Below are 21,612 nucleotides of genomic sequence, written 5' to 3' on the forward strand. Positions count from 1 at the left end.
AGGGGAGTACTTTGAAGGTGACTGTAGTGATATTCAGCAATGAGGTATGTAGCATTTTTTCTAGGATGAGTTTGTAAACTTAATTGTCTGACCTCATATGAGCAGGTGTGTCTGTGCTTGCCTCTTTATGGCCCTTTCTATTGATGTTTTGATTGCCCCAAGCCATTTTTCCTGCTACTCACTTTCCTCTGCCACTGCTTCCCTCTAACTGACACCTAACTCTGAAGGAAGTCTCCCTACAGGGCCTAGCTAGCAGAACTTGCACTATATCAGGATTTAGAATCTGACTGCCTAAGTCCTGCTTCTGTTTAGTCTTTGCCTGATTTTGTGACTGTTTTGTTCTGTCTTATGCATCTGGAATGGATTTAGCAAAATACTTTTTGAAAAACTTTAATAACCCACTTCCTCTGAAATAATGAGAAAGAAAAAAATGGCAACATATCTGGACCCAGAAGTTGAGGGAATGCTGTGGTATGAGAGGTCGTGGGAGCTGGAGGGAGAGGTGGGGTTGCAGAAATGACCTGGAGAATGTCTGGGGCAAAGCCATTGACTTGAGGAAAATACTAGAGCCTGAAAATCAGAAAGAAGCTAGGGATAGACAGAACTTGAGGCTGCTAACAACAGGGGCTGTGCCTCTGATGACTTCATGAGTATCACTACTCCAGCCATGGCGTTAGTGCCTTCCTCGCTTTCACTCCTACACATGCTTGAGAATGCGGGCCTCTGGAATATTCAAACTGAGAGGCCCTAAACAAGTTCCACACTCAGCTATGTCTTCACCCTCACTCTCCTCAGGCTCCTCCAGGATTGGCAATGACTGGAACATTCTCAGAATCCCTAAAGTTAATCTGTCTTATCTCTTGGGAACTCGGGGAAACCTCTAGGGTCAATATTACACATAATAGCAGTGGTGCCGTGTGTGTGTGTGTGTGTGTGTGTGTGTGTGTGTGTGTGTTTGCAGAAGGAGAGAGTAGCAAAGAGCTACTTCTGCCACCCTGGAGGCCCTTACTTAGGTTACTTAAAGGGTCACGACATGGATTCTGAGTGCCCAAAAGTGAGGAGAGGAGAGATGCAGGGTCATGAGTGTGCTCTCCAAGAGCCTTATGAATATCTGCTAAGATATACCTACATACATGTGGACACACCCACGTACACACATTTGAAGGTGTCTGAGACAAGCTTGCCTCTCTCACATCACTTCACATTCAGGTAAATGGTTCTAGAAGAAGATGGGTTTTATATTCACATTTTGGTAGCCTATTCTCTGAGCTTCAGGTGCCCAGACACCTGTCACCTGCTTCCTTTGAGTCATCACTGCAAAGTTCACATCAAAAAGTCCCCACAAGTTCCATATCTGCTGAAAATGTGTATTCTTTAATTTTTGGATTAATGATTCTATTATAAGCTTTAGGTTATCTTTTATAAAAACTCTTTAGTTGATCTTTCTGATCTTTTCACTCCCGAGAAACATGTGTAATATTTTGTCAATTTCTCTTTGTATTCTTATGCATTTTTTGTTTTACACACTTAAAGTTATGTTCTTTAGGAGGATAGGCATTCATTTATCAATATATTCTTATATACGTGATGTTTATTTTGTTAATGAATAATGAATCGGTTTGTCCTTAATAAATGTTATCAAAATGCATTCTGTCACATATTAATATTGTTATATCACATTTTACTACTATAATACTGCAATATAATGCTGTCATGATTTCAGAATCATTTTTATGTATGGTAACATTGCAACTTTTGTTTTCCACTTTGAAGATCTTGATTTTTATTTAAATTGATGCTGATGAAGTTTGTTCATTATTCCTCTCAGGTACTTCACCAGGGTGCCACCATGACTGCTTGCAATGCCTCCCAGGGCCATCCTTCTTTCTTCATTCTCCAAGGTATTCCTGGGATGGAGGACAAACACAGATGGATATCTATCCCTTTCTCTTCCATGTACTTCCTCACCATCCTTGGGAACTGCACCATCCTCTTCACCATCTCCACAGAGCGCTCTCTGCACAAGCCCATGTTCCTGCTCCTCTGCATGTTGGCCCTCACAGACCTGGGCATGTCCACAACCACCATTCCCAAGGCGCTGTGCATCTTCTGGTTTGGCCAGAGTAAGATCAGCTATGAGGGTTGCCTGGCCCAGCTGTTCTTCATCCACTCCATCTCTGCCTTGCAGTCTGCCATCCTAATGACCATGGCCTTTGACCGCTATGTGGCTATCTGTGACCCCCTGCGCTATGCCATCATCCTTTCCAACAGTCGCATTGGGCTCATTGGCTTAGCAAGTTTAGTGAGAGCCATCCTGTTCATTCTTCCCATGCCCATCCTCCTCCAGCAGATGCCCTTTCATGCCAATCATGTCATCCCCACCACCTACTGTGAGCACATGGCTGTAGTAAAGATGGTATGTGTGGACACCACAGTCAACAGGATATATGGTCTGGTGGTGGCCTTGTTGGTTGTTGGGCTAGACATCTCAGCTATTGCCTCATCTTACGTGCTAATCATCCGGGCTGTAATGCATCTCTCTTCTAAGGAAGCCCACCACAAAGCAGTCAATACCTGCACCACACACATCTGTGTCATGCTCATCTCTTACACTCCCTCGCTTTTCTCTTTTCTCACTCACCGCTTTGGTCGGGGGATTCCACCCCATGTCCACACCATTCTTGGCAACCTCTACTTCCTTGTACCGCCAATGCTCAACCCTATTATTTATGGAGTGAAAACAAAAGAGTTTCGGGACAAAGTGACCAAATATGTGTGCTGGAGGAAGGTGCCCATAACAATTGTCCAAGGTCAGAATCCTGTCTGATCAGCCAGCAGTGGAAGGTATGAGAAAAAAATGTTAAATAGATGCAGTTTCAGGGGGAACTGGCTAGTGGTAAAAATATGTCATATTGGCAGATTAGCTGCTCAAATATTTTGAATAGATGTTAAGACACAAGAAACCTACTTCCTCTCACTAATTCCAAAGTAAGGCAATTATCCCCTATGAAATAAAAACAATGACATCTGCTCTCCATACCTGATATGGTAGTTGGGAAAATTATATATGGTAATGTATGTAAAAGCACTTTAAACAATAACATACACTGAACGCATGTAAAATGGGGTGGAATGTTTTTTATGGACCGAACAAAAGCGCAAACAATAACTTGCCCACCACTTTGCCAAGGCAAGTCCAGGTGTGTGTTGGTGTGGGTGTGTTTCTGTGTTTGTGTGTTTAAGGGGAGGTGGGAAGTGGAGATTACTTGTGGGGAGTGAGAAGAGATATGAAAAGTACAAAATGTATTTAAACTCGCTATTTTATTATCCTTGCTGTAGGAGCCTTACATTTGGGCAATAAGACTGTTGCTTCCTTATGAACCAGGGAATATAATCTCCAATTCCTCGAGAAATTTCAGAGGAAAAGGAAAAATTGGAAGCTCTTAAGCTTAAAATGTTGATATGCATTTTAACTAATTTCATACTTATAAAAACTCCTAAGCCAGTTATCCTGCTTGTCTCAACTAATTCCATTGTCTGAGAAGAATCTCTTACAGAGACAATTCTGAGAATGTTTTGTTAGTGGTTGTAGTTATAAAAGTCGGTTTTATACTGGAAATCTTTGGCTACAGACCTCTGCAAGGTAATTTCTCAATGAGCCCAGGAAGAAGTCATGAGTAAATACTTAGGACAGTTTGGGGAGCTCAAATCTTGTGCCCAGATATGGGAATTCATTAAATTCAGAGGATATTGTTTATCATTTCTGGACACTAATTAAGGACATAGTGGCCAATATATTAAGATGCATGAAGTCTGAAAACAGAAAGATTCTAGGTTTTTTCATCATAATGTAGAACTAATTTATGAAAGCAGAATTCGGTGACAAAGATACCTACCCTTAAGGCCATATGACCAGTATTTAAAGGAAACTCTTAAAATATTTAAACTACAATGAAATAAATGAAACTTCTTCAGAGTGTGGTACCTGACATGATAAATAATAATAAAGGCTTCAAGTACACTGAGCAATTTAATAACAAGGGCTAAGAAAGCTGGGATATTTCAGAGGTTAAAATAATGGGCACAACCTTCAGGAAAAGAAAAACCCAGGATTGCATAAGAAGTGACTTTTCTATAAATGGAGGACCAGAGGTGAAGGAAATCTTGCAGGAGCAATAATGATTGAGGAACAGAGTACTGCCTGTCTGAAATGAATACCAAGAGCAGTTATGTAATCCACCACAAGCATATAACAAAAAATTCACTCAGCAAAATGTTTTATGATTAATCATTTAATTGACAAATAAGTATAAGATTGTGAAAGAGCCTGAGGCAACATTAGCCTGGCAAGTTGTAGTTATGCAAAACTTACTTTGTGCTGAGGTCTGAGAGTGATTTTTTTTTCATCTGATTCGAACAGGGTTGAGGTACAGAAGCAGAGAGTCCACATGCTATAAAATATTATTGACCTCTCCATCTAAAAGAAAAAAAAATTATTTCCCTTTTTCTTTTTGGTGAGATAGTTTGTGAAAATGAGACGTCTGTTGTTACTGAAGTTATGGGCAAAAGATTGATTAACACCTAAACACAATGCATTTGTGGAAATTGTGCCAGGAAAACTGGAAGCAGCAATGGATTCTGGGAAAACTGAGGGAATTAAAGAAAATCAGAGAAAAACAAGAAGGAAGCGTGATGGTGCCTGTCCTTTCTCTCTTGGGCTTTTCTCCTTTAAAAGTGTTATTAATCTGTGGTTGATAATTTCTCCTGCTGGATGAACTTGATTCCTTGCCTGTGGGCTTGCTGGAAATGTGACAGATGACACTAATATTCACTAACTATTTTTCTTTTCATGTCTATAGAGTTGCTGCTAGATGTGCAAAAGCTAGAAAAATGTTCATGTGTTTCGTATTTTGATCAAGTTCAATCACTTTGTATTTCTTTGTTAGGTATTTGAAAGTTGAATTAATGTAGCGTCCACTTTACTTTCACTATCTCCTTTATATTTGGAGAATCTGAAATGGTCCCAAGCTCCCAAATAAGTTATAAATAATTATATAATAGCAGTTATATAAATATCTTCTAATAAATGGTCAGGGAGGCGACACCTCTGACTAGAGTCTAGGGTATTGGGACAGAAGGTTTTACAGCATTACAGACTTGAAACCTGGGTTTCTCAAAAAACAGGGTCTAAGATAAAGCTTGTGTATTGTCAGTTTATTTAGAAATGTGATCACAAGGAGTAGGAGTGCAAAACAGGTGAAGTGAAACAGGGAAGGTGGAAAAGCCAATACAAGTATTTTTTACCCAGTTTCACACTGCTGATGGAGACTGGTGTCCAATCCTGCCTGGACCATCTGAGGAGCCTTATAAAATATTTCTATCTTCCCCAGGGGAGGAAAGGATCATCCACAGTAACTCATATGGGGTTCATGGACTGCCCAACAGGTGTTAGCTTCTCTGTACTTTCAGGTTGTACATGCATGACAGCAGAGCTGGTTGCTGGGGGGTATCCTGTGCCATGGAGTTAGGACAGCACTGTGGCAAGAAGTTCTAGGTTCTAGACATAACCCAGGTTGACTATCTGATTACACCTGCATGGAACTGGTTACAGTCACAATGGCAGAATAAGGGTATGACCAAGGGGATTGTGAAGTGGTGTGCAAGGATTATCCAATGTAATAACAATCTACATGACCTTAGCCCCACAGTAGGCTATGGACTTTCTTTGAAATTAATAGGGCCTCACACCTTGAGCCCATCCCACAGAATTATTACTTAAATTTTCCAACTTTAACAACAAAGTCATCTCTGATTATTAAGGTAATTCAATCTCCACAATTACAGGTAACTCAGATGACCTTAGAAAATATGCTTTTAAAAATATTTAAAAGAGCTCCTAGAAGGAAAAGAACTTCTATAGGTGTGCATAGTTCTCAATTCTTCTGAGTATTCTTTTTTACACAGATCTAAATATGAATGTTATTTATTTATTTGCAATCCATTTTATTGTTGTTCTTGTTAAAATTATATATACATATTATATATATATTATATGTAATATATATATTTTTGGTAAAAGCAATCAAATGTGGTAAAATACACAGTGGAACGTGAAAGTCTAGCTTCTGCTTCTACATGATCCTAGTCTCTAGAAATAAACCCTTTAAACAGGTTTTATGTATACTCTCATAATTACCTTATATATTTAAAATATAAATACGTATATAGAAGCATCTAGATAGTTCTTTTCTTCACAAATATGTCCATACCATTCACATTCTTAGACATTTATTTAGCTTTGACCTTCAACTTTGAGCAGGTTTTGTTTTAAATTTCCCTTTCCCTCTTTGTAATCCATTGTGAATTCCCTCTTCCTGCCCCTTGACATGGACAAGGGGTATTTTTTTCTTTGTTTTTCTTTGATTCATTCTGTCACGGACATTTCTACTCTGATCCTTGGGTAAGTAACACTTCCCTGTCCACAATGAATTCTCTTCCACCACAAATGAGGCAAAAACAGACCCAAGTGAAGTGAACAATAAAGACAAATGAAGCTGGTAGTGCCCTTTCCCTTTGGAGCATCATGTCCCCATTTACTGTCTTCTAGTATTGAGAAAGACAATGTTTCCTCTCCCACAGCAGGACCCTTTTCCTAAAGTGCTTCCTGCATTTGCCTTTCTTTGTGAACTCTACCCCATTTGAGTTCATGCTCTGTTTTGATAGAAATAAAAGCACCACTGCACAGCTCTCTCCTGAGAGTCTTCCATGTTTGTACAGGAGAATTCTTGACAGTATTCTCTTCTTTGTGTCCTGTTGTGTCAGATGCAGCTATGTGAGTTTATTTTCTTTAGTTTGAATTGTTAAGTAATAGTTTACTTCTGCTTGTGTAATTTAAAACTTTCATATTTGAGATTGAAAATGTTATTCTCAAACATATCTATAATCAGTTTCAAATGGATTTTTAGATTTTTTTCTACCTTCACTTAAAGAAACTCCTGCTTTAAAATCCTTTTCTTAAACTTTAATCACTGTCACTATTTTAGTAGACCAAAACACCTGAAAACATAACAGCATACAGATTTACAACTTCTCAGTTTTACTTTAGTCCGTGTTAGAAAAGAAAAGATATTTATCTAGCTAAGTATCTCTAGTTGCATTTATCTTATTATTTTTGGAATACTGTATCATGTTCTTGGGTCTTGGAGTCTTACATGCCAACAACTGTATCAAAACATTTCAATACTCGATTCTGTGGCAATGAAGTCTGCAGATAGACCTGTATATTTAAACCTAAATCTCAGAGAAGGATACTTTGAATATGTACAACCAACTGAAAGCCTATTGTCCAGGTGGTCATTACTTCAACTTTTGACAGATATAGCTTTATTTTTCTTTGTTTCTTTATTTATTTGTTTAAGCTTATAAAACTCAATGCAGGGAAAGATATCCTGTTATCATTCTGGGGATTATTAAAAGATCTCAGAATTTATATATTATAATTCTAAAGAAGAAGCTACAAATTTCATTCTTTGTAAAATATGAGCAAGGACAGAGGACAGAAATTGAGTATTTAAATATTAATTCAAATAGTTAATAAACAAGAATGGGAAGTATAGTCAAATAGGTCATGTAATGGAAGGAAACTCCATCAGAGTTTAGTAGATTTTGATATGAACCGTGGGCTGTTGATATCAGTCACAAGGTAGCAGACCTATCTCAGAAGTGGTCTGATTTCAGGGTCCACTTGGAATTCCTGAACTACATATGTAGAGTTTGATCAGAGAAAATTTAACCAATGGTTGATAGGTGAAAAATAAAAACAGTTCTAATTTGTGTCATCTCCTCCCATCCCATTTTATTTGAATGGTTTGTTATTTGCTTAAATATAATATAAAGACAGAACAAATTAACTTTACATTTAGGTGTTCTAGAATGGTTATTTTTTTTAAATAACACAAAACATCATGAAAGTCTTGCCTACTCTACTATAACCAGACTTTGTTATTTAGATAACCTGGAATCCTGATAACTAGGATTGGAGCATTGCTATCTGGATGGATGCTACAGCTTGGGGCCCACTATAAATCTGGTGGTAGAGGATTCTAATTTTTAGCTAATTACTAAGTGACCTTAAGAAAATGCATCCTTAAGATAAAATAGGTGTCTTTATATGTCTTCTTTGGAAAAAGATATATAGTGAAAATTAAACAAGAAACTTCTGTGGGAAAAATTGAATTATAATTTACAAGTTATACAAATGAGAACACATTATACAGTTTTAATTAATTTATTTATTTAATAATATTTCTTAACAACTGTTCCATATTAGCACAAATAGACCTTTTTTATTGTTTTTCACAACTCCTTAGTATTCCTCTGTATATTTGTCAAGTTTGTTTCAGCAGTCTCTTATTGATGGCTTTTGTTACTTAAAAAGGTCATATGAGCATTTTGTTATATTGACATTTTTTTCAGCATAGGGCAAGTGTTACTGAAGTCTAAATATGTAGATATGGAATTATTGGAGTAAAGGGTTTATTTACTTTTTACTTTCTTATTGTAGCTCTTTTTGCCTGATCATCAAAATATACTACTGGAATGTAAACATTAAAATATATAATATAAAATTCCACTCAGCTAATGAGGAGTAATAGTTGACATTGTATTAGTTTCTTATGCTGCTATAATAAATTACCACAAACTAGGTAGCTTAAAAGAACTATTTTTTTTCTCTTACAGTCTAGAGATTAGAAGTCCAAAGTCAAGTTGTCAGCAGGGCCGTGCTCCCTCTGAAGGTTCTAGGGGAGAGACTTTCTTTGCTTCTCTCCCAGCTTCTGATGGTTGCTGGCATTCTTAGTATTCCTTAACTTGAAGACACATCACTTCAACCTCTGCCTCTATCATTACATGGTATTTTGCTTGTGTGTCCCTTCACATCAACTTCCCTGTGCCTATTGGTGTCCAAATTTCCTTTTTATAAAGATCCCAGGCCCTGGATTAGGTCCCACGCTAATCCAGTAAAACCTTATATTAACTCTATTACAACTGTAAAGTCCCTATTTCCAAATAAGATCACATTCGGAAGTCTGGACATGAATCTACCTAATCAGACCTATTTCTCATGTAAATAAATTCTACAAGTATTGCTACAAAATGAAATCATGTTTATAATATTGTTTTGCGATTTATTGTAATATTATTGACAGCAACCCATGATACTAAATATAGATTTATCTCACTTTTTTTTTTAACTGTTTCATAGTATGTTTTAACCAATCCTGTATTGGTAGATATTTGGATTGATTCCAATATTCATTTTTATGAAAAAATTTTGTGGCCTTAGAGCAGAGATTAGAAAACTATGGCCCATGGGCTAAATTTGGCTGCTGCATGTTTTTGTAAATAAAGTTTTATTGAAACACACCCAGACCTATTTATTTATGTATCATCTATGGCTGCTTTTGTACTGCAGTGGTAGTGTTGATTAGTTGTGTGGGACCATTTTACCCACAAAGCAAAAAATGTTTACTATCTGAAACTTTACAGAAAAAGTTTTCTGACCCTTGCCTCAGAGAAAACCAAGAGTCAAAGAGACAGTCTGAGAGTTGGGAAATTATTACTTGGAATTTCATTTTTTTCTTGCCATCCAAATTCTATTCAGTGTCCTATAATGACCACATGAATGTGCCTCACAAACGTCCTACAATACCGTGTTCCCCCCAAAATAAGACCTACCCAGACAATCAGCTGTAATGCGTCTTTTGGAGCAAAAATTATTATACAACCTGGTATTATATTTATTATATATTATATTATATTATATTATATTATATTATATTATATTATATTATATTATATTATATTATATTATATAGACCTGGTCTTATAGTAAAATAAGACTGGGTCTTATATTAATTTTTGCTCCAAAAGACACATTAGTGCTGATTGTCCAGCTAGGTTCTATTTTCAGGGAAACACGGTAGGGAGCCAATTGACTGAAGGACCTAACTTGTGCAATTTGAAATCCATCATTGCATTTACACCAATGTGATGTCTCCCATTGGATTCTATGCACCAAAGACTGAGTGTGACAAGGATGCTAAGGAAGACTTATTCCTGGGGACAAGGAACATTTTGGTAGGGTCCTTGTTAGATGACTTCGTCATTATATGGCAACCGAAGATAGTTCCAGTTAGCCTTTTCTCTCTCCTTAACTTGGGGTTATATTTATATTGTGGTCTGACTATTCTCCCAATATATACTGATTCTCCTCTTTCTTTTCTTTCACACAGATATTTCTTCAATAACATTCTTACGTGTGAAATCATTGGCATATGATTTGCAGAGGACTCAGAGTAATACAAGTGATACTGACAGTGGTTTGACTGGTAAGATAGGAAATTGGGTTAGGGATACTTTCTGTCTGGTAGGAAGAGAATGCTCTTCTGATTGGTAGGTGGGACAGGATAGTACCTGGAAAGAGGTGGTGGGTCAATTGCTAAAGATTTTACCAGAGGTGGGAAATTTTGTGCCAAATGCAGTTATGCAGGCATTTGAAAAAGGTAGGAGAAACAGTGCATCTAAAGATAGGAATTTACTGGTTATTGTGAATTTGTTTTGATGCCCTGCAGCAGGATGACAAACAGAGAGCCATTAACAAGCATTTAGTAGCTAAAAGAGAGAACCAGAGAGCTTCAGTGGTGATAGTATATAAAGAAATCCTCATCACTTAATAGTGGAAGGGCAAACACAATTGGATCACAGGCTGGAGAACTACTTGTGAGAGTCTCAGGGCTCCAGGGATGTTTTAACATTCAGCTAAGGCAGGTCTGTTATGTGTAGATCAGGGTCCTGGTAGAGAAAACATGGAATCTTTAAAACTGGATGTTCCTGAATAAGATGACTCACTAATCTCCTTTGCACCTTCTAGACATGCAGTCCCTGCAAAAGTCCAGGACTACTTCTGTGCTAGAAGAGGCTGCAGAAGCTTCTGCCCCAAATAATAGTAGGTACCCCCCGCCCCATGACATACCTCCTCCTCTCCTGGACGCCAGGCTGATACATAGGACTAAATCAGTACCTATGTAATACAGCAGGGTACATTCTAGAACTCATACAAGATGAAAAAGATCATAACCCTAAACAATTAAAAGACCTTGCTGGCATGTATTGGTGGGAGCCAGGGACACTCTCTGGATTCACTTTTGAGGGTGCTTGATCAAAGGTGTTGGAATATAAGGCTAGATAAGCAAGAATTAATTTACTTTCTCAGGAATAGGATTTGACTCATGGCTCTATTGGACAAACCACATAAGAATGTAGATGTCAATGGAGACTGGGTGATGCATTCTTTCAAAGCCAACTCCTGGGGGGCACAATAGACGTCTCAGAAAAGTAGAGACTGCATGGGGGTGGGGTGGGGCATTAAAAACAGAATAACTAGAAAAGGAAAATATTTTCAGTTCTCCAAATAGTGATAACTGTTTATATTACAACCTAGATACACCTTTAATTAATGATCAGTATCAGGAATGAGGTAGGCACACAATAGTTGCCATGTTTTTATGATTAAATCCATTCTAACTGAGTGTTCCACTTAGTTGTGCTGTACAACTTACTTCTTCATTCATGGTTGTCTTTAGAGAGCCAACATGGGCATAATGGAGTAGGAAGATGGTTTATGACCAGAAAGATTATGATCTGAAATTAGGCCTAAGCACTTACTACCTGTGTGACTATGGGAAAGCTATAAACAAAGTGAGCTTCTGTAACTTTATGTGCAAAATGGATATTATTACATAACTTGAGTTAACATTGAAATGATTCCATGGTCTATTATATGTAAAAATACCTAGAAAAACAAACACAGAGACATCACAACAGATGGTATTTCTTCTGGACTTAATAGAATATGAAGAGCATAAGACAGGACTCTTCCATTCACTCCTTTCCTAAGACATAGATACTCCAACCTTAGTTATTGCCCTGAACGTTTCTTATGGTTTTTATTATCCAGTATCCTCATCTGCTTATCCAAGTTTTGAATGCTATGTCTTCACCATCATTGAGATTATATTTTGATAACAGTAGCATATTCAGTACTTTGTATTCTCAGTTTCTCTCTAAACTCCGACATGCTGACCTTGATGGTGGCTGAAAGTCAGTGTTAGGCATAAATTCTCTCCCCATGCTCTCACTTGCAATGGGAAATCTGGCTTATGAAGTACAAAAAGGCACAGAGAAGCCGCCATAGCTTAATTATCTGACTCTATCCATTTTCCTTCCCCCAGGTCAACATTCCCCAAACACACCCTCCATAAAAACATTTTCATAGTTAAGAATGAAGTAGGACGCTATTTTACTAAGAGGGATTAGCAGCACAACAGGCTGAAGAAAGTGGGTTCTTTCTTCTCTAATATGGATAATATGATTTATGTTTCTATTTTGTAGGCATCTTCCTACTCTAAAGTCTAGGCAGAACTAAGTGAAACTCAAGGGAAAGGAGTATTTAGTAAGGAGTCTGTCGCAAGCGCCTGGAAGGGCAGTCACCACATTTCAGTCTCTTCCTGAAAGTCAAGGGGACATTAACCCCTTGTCAGGGTCCTACGTCCCTACGTGGTATTCGTGACGCAAGTGGGGAACAAAGTCCTGACACACAGGTTCAGATAGAGTAACACAGCTTTATTTGGGAACCAATGTACCTCCAGAGGCCAATGCTCTGGTAAGCACAGAAGGTTATACAGAATAGAATAATTTAATAATGAACCAAGTCCCAGAGTCAATCGAGGTGGAGAAGATCCCTGGTCTGGGAGAGATGACTGGGCCCACGGCGAGTCTGAGGCAAGCTGGTCTTGCAAGGAAGAACTTCGGAGATTCCAGGAGCATTGCAGCTTGTACCTCGCAGAGGACTCTGTCGGATTGCCCAGACCAACGTCCCAGAAGATCGTTCCCAAGTGTCTCGCTCAGAACCTTGCAGAGGGTCTTAGCCAGAGTGCCCAGTAGGACTACTCATGGCATTGCTCTGGAGTTCTGCTTTTATCCTCTTTTCCTTGGACTTGTTTACTCTTAAGTGATAACTGGAAGTTGTTTGCCAGGAGTTGTTTACCTCTTAGGTGATAACCAGGAGTTGTTTTGGTGAACGTGTTTATCACTCAATTTTGTTATGCTCAGTTTCACACAAAAACATGTTTTTTGCTTCACTCTTATCAGTCTCACACATGTGCAGCCATAGTCCTGTCTCTACTAGTAAACAACTTGTTTTGCAAACCTCAACCCACATGTATAATATATTTTATATGCTCTATACAGGAGGGTCTCTGCTCTAGGTCACATGAATTAAAGATGTTCTTAAGGTTTATAGATTGTTTAGCTCACCAGAGTAGAAAAGAGGCCCCGATTAGCTAAAAGTCCTGGCTAGGTATAAAGCATACATACACTACTCCTACCTTCAGTGTCATTATCCTTTTAAGAATTCAGACACAGTGATAGAGATTTAAGGAAGATTTAGACATTTAGGATTCTTTTTCCTGACTTTAAAGTCAATAATCATAATTGTTTAAGTTGTGCTACAACCGTGATTATCCTATTTTTCAATAATTCTTACACTCCACGGTTTTATTTTGTTTACTTTTTATTAGAAACGGGGTCATTTTTGCCTAACTAGCCAATCTTGTATTTGCCTTATTACATTGCACAGTTGATCCTATGCTAACTATGTATTAAAATGATTAGATACAAATTTCATTTACCGTAATGATTCAAACATTTCAACATGGTAATACTTCATCATATAACCTAGTGTTTGGGCATGATCTGAGTCAGCCTGGAGTATCACTTCAGGAAGAGGTAGCTTCCTGCTAACATATCCTTTTTTTAAGATGGAGTTTCTGGTCATGAGAATCTCTTGAGTTACTCATCTGGACATGTGTTTTTCCTTGCAATAAAACCTTCTGTAATATATATCTCAACAGTCCCTGAGTCCTGAGTCTATATATGTAATCTTCAAGTTCTTTCATTTTTGTCACATGCATCCACATCAACACAATCACATGATTGGTACTGAGCATGCTGCATTGTCATCACATTAAAAAAAATTGATGAAAAGATCAATTTCCTAAAGAGTTATTACATGTTAAAGTGGTATCCAAAGAAATGAGTAGGTCAGATTCCTTTTAGCAATAAGATACTACTTAGAAATAGACACAGACACTTAGAGAAACAGACAATAGAAAACTGAAGCAAATATAAACTTTTCATCAACACAAGGAAACACGAACTTGGATCATTTAGAAAGAAATTTTGTGTTTGCTTGATGAACGTGAATACAGATATGAAAGTCATCAGAGACCCATATTATAAGAGTGCTACTATTAAAAGAAAGAGCTATCTTAGGTTTTCCCTTCTTCAGTTCGTAGCTCAATGAAAGCACAAACATATTGGTTCTTTATGTAAGCCGACACACACACACACACACACACACACACACACACACACACTTTCGTGGTCTATTTTTTCCATAGCTCATTTGGAGATACAACTGGGTCTTGGATGGTTGGGCAAAGGCATTTTTGTTGTCCTTACTTTTCATTTACTCCCAGGTTTAGTCTGGGAGCCTATGCAGGTCCTCTGGACAGGCATTTGGCCACCTTGTCTTGTATTTCTTTCATCTTTATACCATAGATGATGGGGTTGAGCATTGAGGGTAGAAGAAGGTAGAGATTAGCAAGGAGAATGTGGGCTTGTGGTGGGATATTGACACCAAAGCGGTGGGTGAGAGAGGAAAAGAGTGCAGGCACATAAGTGACAAGGATGACAAAGAGGTGAGCTGAGCAGGTGTTGAGAGCTTTGCAGGTGGCATCTTGAGAGTTAAGGCGTACCACAGCCTGCAGGATGAAACCATAAGAGAAGCCAATGAGCAGCAAGTCAAGTCCCACCACAAGCAGAATCACAAAGAGCCCATAGATAAGGTTAGGTCTGGTGTGGTCACATGCCATTTTCACCACAGCCATGTGGTCACAGTAGGTATGAGGAATGACCACATGGCAGAAAGTCAACCTTTGAAGTAGAAGAGGCATGGGCAGGATAAGAATCACACCCTTGGCGAGAGCCATCAGTCCCAGGCGTCCAACAAAGGAATGGCTCAGAATTATGTTGTAGTGTAATGGCTTACACACAGCCACGAAGCGGTCAAAGGCCATTACCACAAGTATGGCTGATCGTACCACGGATGCTCCATGGATGAAAAACATCTGGATGAAACAAGCGTTGGAAGCTATGTCCCGATAATTGAACCAGAAGATGCAGAGGAGCTTGGGCAACAGAGCCAGAGTGGATATGAGGTCAGCCACCATCAGCAGGGCCAGGAGCAGGTACACTGGTGTGTGAAGTGTGCGTTCTGTGGCCACCAGGAAGAGGATAGCGCCATTACCAATGAGGATAACCAAAAACATAGAGAAGAAAGGGAGAGATAGCCACAAGTGCTGTGACTCTAAGCCAGGTATGCCCATCAAAGTAAAGGTCAGGAAGCTGGAATGGTTGAAGATTAGCATAGCAGAAACTGTTGGTGGTTGTTAAAGAAAATTTAGACACCTGCCAATGAGACATGGGTAGTGAGTTGTTTGTATCAGTTTGGTTTTTAATGATTTGAGTGGGGCTCAGAGAAAGATGGAAGAATACCTCTTTGGGACCATGAAGTTTGCGACTTAGCTTTAGGTTTATCTTGAAGCACCTATATTATTTTCACAAATATTTTTTTAAATGAGGTTCAGATTTGTTTTCTGTATAAGGGATGTTTATCTTCTCCCCTCCCAGTTCAGCAATTCTATACTTAATTCCCCCCCCCCCCAGAGTTCTGAGTATGAGGAGTGAAAATGCTTTTATCCTCGATTAAAGGATATAAGAACCTGATAGAAAAACCAGGACTTTCTCACTGGGAAAGTCCACCTAGATAGAGAGGATATATGCTTCTTCACCCCTTGTTGCAGGAGTGCTGAACTTTTAGGGAAAATCTTTGAATTTCTTCACTTTTATGTGTTGTCCCTCTTTCAGGGATCCATTATCTAGTCATGATCCTGTTTTTGCCCCTGCGACTTTCTACGTTTTAGACAAAGTATAAGAGATCTACGAGGTCAGACAATTAAGTTTGTGAACTCATCCTAGAAAAAGTGCTACATACCTCATTGCTGAATATCACTAGAGTCACCTTCGAAATACTTCTGTTGGAAACTATGCACCAATGCCAGCACCTAGTCCACCCTTCAAAGCAATTGTGGAAGTCTTTTTCTGGAATGGCCATCAGAACTGTCATCATATTACCCTTGATGTCCTGAATGTCATCAAAATGTCTTCCTTTCAGTATTTCCTTTATCTTCTGGTAAAGAAAGAAATCATGGGGGTCAGATCAGGTGAGTAGGGAGGGTGTTCCAATACAGTTATTTGTTTACTGGCGAAAATCTCCCTCACAGACAGTGCTGTGTGAGCTGCTGCATCGTCGTGATGCAAGAGCCGTGAATTGTTGGGAAAAAGTTCAGGTCATCTAACTTTTTCACTCAGCCTTTTCAGCACTTCCAGATAGTAAACTTGGTTAACTATTTGTACGGTTGGTACAAATTCACAATGAATAATCCCTCTGATATCAAAAAAGTTTAGCAACATCATTGCAACAAGTTCGCGAACTTAATTGGCAGACCTCATATTGTCCAAATAAGGACACCATTAGGTGCAAGGTAAGTGTTTATGCACTTTGAGGTTTTTTTTTGTTTGTTTGTTTTTTTACATGACAGATGGACCTTTCTCTCACTAGAACTGGCCCTCATGTGTAGATTGAATTCCATTTAGTTGTTAGTTGTGAGGTGTTTACCTCAATTTAGTCCACTGGGCTACCAAAAAGTACTGATGTATTCTTCAATTTTTATCATGCATTAAGCAGAATTCCCCTCTCCAGTAATATATTTACTATTACAATCTTTTCCTGTTCATTGCCATCTTATCTCCTCACGGAGATAGAAAACATGTTCCATCACTACAATCACTTTCTTATATTTATATTCTACCTTCTTGTTCCTCTTTCCCTTAACTGTACTAATATAGTAAAGGACTAATTCTTGTTAAACCCAAATCTATCTACTTTACATTTATACAAGAGCAGCTGAACATGACTTCCAAAAAAATACACAACATGATCATTGATTCTAGTTTTACCACAGTCTTTAGGTGAGTTTCCAGATTAAGAAGAATCTCTTTCTTCTTAATCTCAACAGGCCCATCTCCCTCCTCGAATTCAGAAGGTGATCTTTCTATCTTTTCCATTAAAAAAAACAAACAAAACAAAAACAAAAAAAACGGATGAAACCAGAAGATACTTTTCTCATTTCCTCACCGCCAAAATAGCACCTACCACAATGTTACCCATTTATTGTGCTTTCCTATTAGAAAGGATGGCCTGTGTCATTTCAATTTAAAGTTTACTTATCTGCTTCTGAACTGAATTGCATTTCCTTTCCCTCACATAAAAACTTGTTCCTGTAATTATACCACTCTCTCCTAACTGCCTTTCCCTTTTCTAGTGAGACTTCCCACTATTCTCATTTACACCACCACCATTCTAGCCAAGGCACCTTCGGTTTTCACTTGGACTACTGAAATAACCTCTTCACTGGTCTTTCTGCTTGTCTTTTGCCTACACACTGCTTACTGCCCATAGAGTGACCCTATTATCTTAAAAAATATAGCATGATATTATACTTCTTAATAACTTTCTATTATATAAGGAATAAAATCAAAAGTCTTCCATGATGCACAAGGCACCTTGATGTACTCTGATCATAAATACTCATGATATACAAAGTATCATCTAGCTTTAGCTCACCTCTTTAACTTCATCTTCGGCCATTCTCCCCTGCTTGCTCACTTCATTCTTGCCTGTTTTGCTTTTCTTTAAGCATGATAAAAGTTTGTTTCTGCCTCAGGGTATTTATTCTTACTGTTCCATCTCCCCATACACTTTCATATCACTCACTCCCTACTTTTATGATGTCTGTGAAAATGTTATTGCTTTTTAAGCTTCTATTTTTATCACACTAAACCATATATCATTTTCTGATATATGGTCAGAAAGTCACCCCTCTTCTCCCCCCATTGACATCTTGATACTTCGTAGAGTGAAAAAGTGGTTCACAATCTTGGCTGCATATTAGAAACATCTGAGAAGTTTAAAACCTCTTGATACTTAGAAAACTTAAGTATATTTAAGGAATACTGAGAAATTCAGTGTGACGTTGCTGTCAGATATAAGGAGTTCTGGAGACAAAGTCAGAAGTGGACCCATGACTGACAGCAACTTTTGCTTAAAATGCTTTCCGCATTCCATTTTTCTTTTCTTGACAAATTAAGAATTATTCTTAAAACTCAATTTTACCCTCATTTCTCTGCTCATGCCATATCATGGCTCTGCCCATATCTATGCTCTATTGTATAATACTTAAGCGACGTTTCCTTTCTTTATGCATTTATCTCATTTAGCATTTATTAAGTACTCACTATGAGCGAGGATTTGTAAATCAACTCCACTTTTTCATATCTGACAATGTTGCTGCATTATTTGTAAACCATCTGATTCTTGAAATCTTTTACTCCCTCACCCCTATATCCTCTGTAAACTCACTCAAATTTCAGAAGTCTGGCAATACTTTTAGGTATCTGGGGTAGAGTTTGCTGGTGGCTATCAAATAAATGCCAGTTAAATAGAATCAGTGGGGGCTACAGACAGAAGGCACTTAGAAAGAACAATCTGATTGAAAGAAGGAGAGGCATGGATAGTTTCAATGATTTATATCAAAACTTACCTAGAAAATTCTACTATATTCTTCCTACCAGCCTCTTTTCTGCTAAGAGCCTTGTTATTTGGAAGTCACAGCTTGAATCTGCCTATCTCTTGTTTCATGTGACACTAGTTTTGCAGTTGCTGTTGAGCTGATCTTAGCCCCTGGGAAGGGACTCCCTGCCCACTCCAGCTCCCAGCTTTCCTCCTTTGTTTTTACTTCAGACACAACATATAAGCTTTCTTCTTACAGTGGACCATGGTTCTCACACTATGTGAGGGAAAATTTAAACTCTATGATTTCATCATCCAAGAACTCTGGGCACAGCCATGACTCTCCAGAGGTCAAGGAAAGAGCGAGGGTGAAAGAAACAGTTGTTAGGGAATCCCACTGGGACCTTTAATTCAAAGAGCAACATGACTTGAAAAGTAGCTCTCAGAGGAAAAGGGATAATTTTGACCTTTCCGTTTTTATATAATGATGGTATTATATGACTTCCCTATATTTGGTGGATGCCTGTAGCTATGGCTTTAATAGAGACTTACGAATAAGGTCATGCTTCAGAGCTGCTCGTGAGAAAACTTAGGTACCTCTGTGTCATTATATGAGGAGCACAAAGGACTGAATCAACAAATGGTAACGTCCTATCAGATGAGACTACATTCTTTAAATGGACACAAATTTTGAAAGAAACAGAAAATTTTGCATCCAAATTCCTCCATAATGAATTTCTCTGCGTAACCACTGTTGAAAAGAATACAGCAGGGCCGGCCTGGTGGCTCAGGCGGTTAGAGCTCCGTGCTCCTAACTCCGAAGGCTGCCGGTTCGATTCCCACATGGGCCAGTGGGCTCTCAACCACAGGTTGCCAGTTCAATTCCTCGAGTCCCGCAAGGGATGGTGGGCTCTGCCCCCTGCAACTAAGATTGAACACGGTACCTTAAGCTGAGCTGCCTCCCAGATGGCTCAGTTGTTGGTTGGAGTGTGGGCTCTCAACCACAAGGTTGCCAGTTCAATTCTTCGACTCCCGCAAGGGATGGTGGGCAGCGCCCCCTGCAACTAAGATTGAACACGGCACCTTGAGCTGAGCTGCCGCTGAGCTCCCAGATGGCTCAGTTGGTTGGAGCGCGTCCTCTCAACCACAAGGTTGCCGGTTCGACTCCCACAAGGGATGGTGGGCTGTGCCCCCTGCAACTAGCAACGGCAACTGGACCTGGAGCTGAGCTGTGCCCTCCACAACTAAGACTGAAAGAACAACAACTTGAAGCTGAACAGAACCTCCACAACTAAGATTGAAAGGACAACAACTTGACTTGGAGAAAAGTCCTGAAAGTGCACACTGTTCCCCAATAAAGTCCTGTTCCCCTTCCCCAACAAAATCTTAAAAAAAAAAAAAAAAAAAAAAAAGAAAAAAGAAAAGAAAAGAATACAGCAGTTGTCCTCAAACTTTAGGACTTATTTAAAAACACAGATTGCCTAGTATTTCTGACTCAGCAGATCTGGGGTGGGACCTAATATACTGCATGTCTAACAAGTCCTCAGGTGATGACACTGCTGTTCTGAGAATCCCACATTGAGAAGCACCGGCTTAATATATAGCCAGTTGTGTTCTGAGCACCTACAAGTGGGGACTATTTTTAAGTTATATTTAATAACTCATTCATGTTTAGTTGCAGCTGAACAGAGATGCTGATGCAAGCTCTAAAGATTCCACATTTAAAGGATGCAAGTTTGTGTAGTTGCTTTTCTTTCCACTTCTGTCAAAATACAAACACCTTTTGGGTAATACCTTTACCCGATAAAGCCAGAGATTCTTAAGAAAATTCTAAATTTTGTAATTATTCACACTTTTTCTTTGATAAAAATACTAAGTAATATTTTTCTTCATTTTGAGATGGTAGCAGCAGTTTGTAATTTTTTGTGGAAATCTGGATGGTATTGAGAAAATTTTGCTCTATTGTGTTAATGTATGCTTTACTCTAGGGCAGTGGTTCTCTCCCTCTCAAACCCAAATTACCTTTAAGTAATTCTTAATTATGAAATTACATGTATCATCTACTTTATAGATATAAAATCTATATAATGTCTTAATTGTAATAGAGAAGAAATAAAAAATAATTGGCAATCTATGTGATAATTATATGCATAATATATTTATGATACATACATATATGTCACAAGTATATGTACAATATACACATGTGTCATCCAGGGTCTCTGGTCCCGCTCCCCACATAAGAACGCAGGATATGGTGAGGCCAAAAAGGAACACCCACGGAGCCATAGATAGGCGAGTCATACCACTGTAGTCTCACTGGGGGCTGGGTTGGAGACACAGGAGACCAGAGCCACATGATCCGCAACCCGCCGTCCACTTGTCTCTGCCAACCAACCTCACTTGCTAGCTGCAATCCGCCTCTCTGCAATCTGTAATCCACACTCCGCCATGCCATGCCACGCCACACCAGCACGCCACACCACTACCCCACTGCACTACTTTGCTAGCGTAGCCACAGCAGTTATATCAGTGGCTAATGGCTAACCAGTAACAGCTGATGGCCAACTAGTCACAGCTGATGACCATCTACTACCTGAGCCAGCACCTTTCTATGTGAAGCCAAGAGCCTGGAAACTGCTCTCTGGGGCTCTGTCCCCACAACATGTATGTATAATACATATATATAATGAAAATAAATAAAATGTCTTTCAATATGCAATGTTCAGGCCTTTCTTATCATTATAAGAAACAGAAATCTAGTGAAGTTAGAAGTTTTGAATACAACATGCTTCATTGCC

At 38.7% G+C, this 21,612-nt stretch overlaps 2 protein-coding genes across 3 annotated transcripts in view; one reads left to right on the top strand and one right to left on the bottom strand.

Annotated features, from left to right (window-relative positions):
• Nucleotides 1-10,264, top strand: part of LOC109460424 (olfactory receptor 52P1-like) — a 28,985-nt gene extending 18,721 nt beyond the window's left edge. For both annotated transcript variants that reach the window (XM_074335905.2, XM_074335906.2), the window contains exon 2: nt 1,829-10,264. In XM_074335905.2, the coding sequence (XP_074192006.2) occupies nt 1,850-2,827 (978 nt within the window). In that variant the 5' untranslated portion in view covers nt 1,829-1,849 and the 3' untranslated portion in view covers nt 2,828-10,264. The remainder of the gene's footprint in view (nt 1-1,828) is intronic.
• Nucleotides 10,265-12,660: 2,396 nt separating this feature from the next.
• LOC109460446 (olfactory receptor 52P1-like) lies at nt 12,661-19,507 on the bottom strand. Its single transcript, XM_074335876.2, has one exon. The coding sequence runs from the start codon at nt 15,546-15,548 to the stop codon at nt 14,613-14,615; it is 936 nt and encodes a 311-aa protein (XP_074191977.2). The 5' UTR covers nt 15,549-19,507; the 3' UTR covers nt 12,661-14,612.
• Nucleotides 19,508-21,612: the final 2,105 nt, after the last annotated feature.

Source organism: Rhinolophus sinicus, chromosome 14, assembly GCF_057876585.1.
Source record: "Rhinolophus sinicus isolate RSI-liver-muscle chromosome 14, RSI-T2T, whole genome shotgun sequence".
In the NCBI taxonomy this organism is placed as follows: Eukaryota; Metazoa; Chordata; class Mammalia; order Chiroptera; family Rhinolophidae; genus Rhinolophus; species Rhinolophus sinicus.

Bases quoted from the DNA above. Each gene is read 5' to 3' on its own strand.
- LOC109460446 (XM_074335876.2), bottom strand. From the start codon at position 15,548: ATGCTAATCTTCAACCATTCCAGCTTCCTGACCTTTACTTTGATGGGC.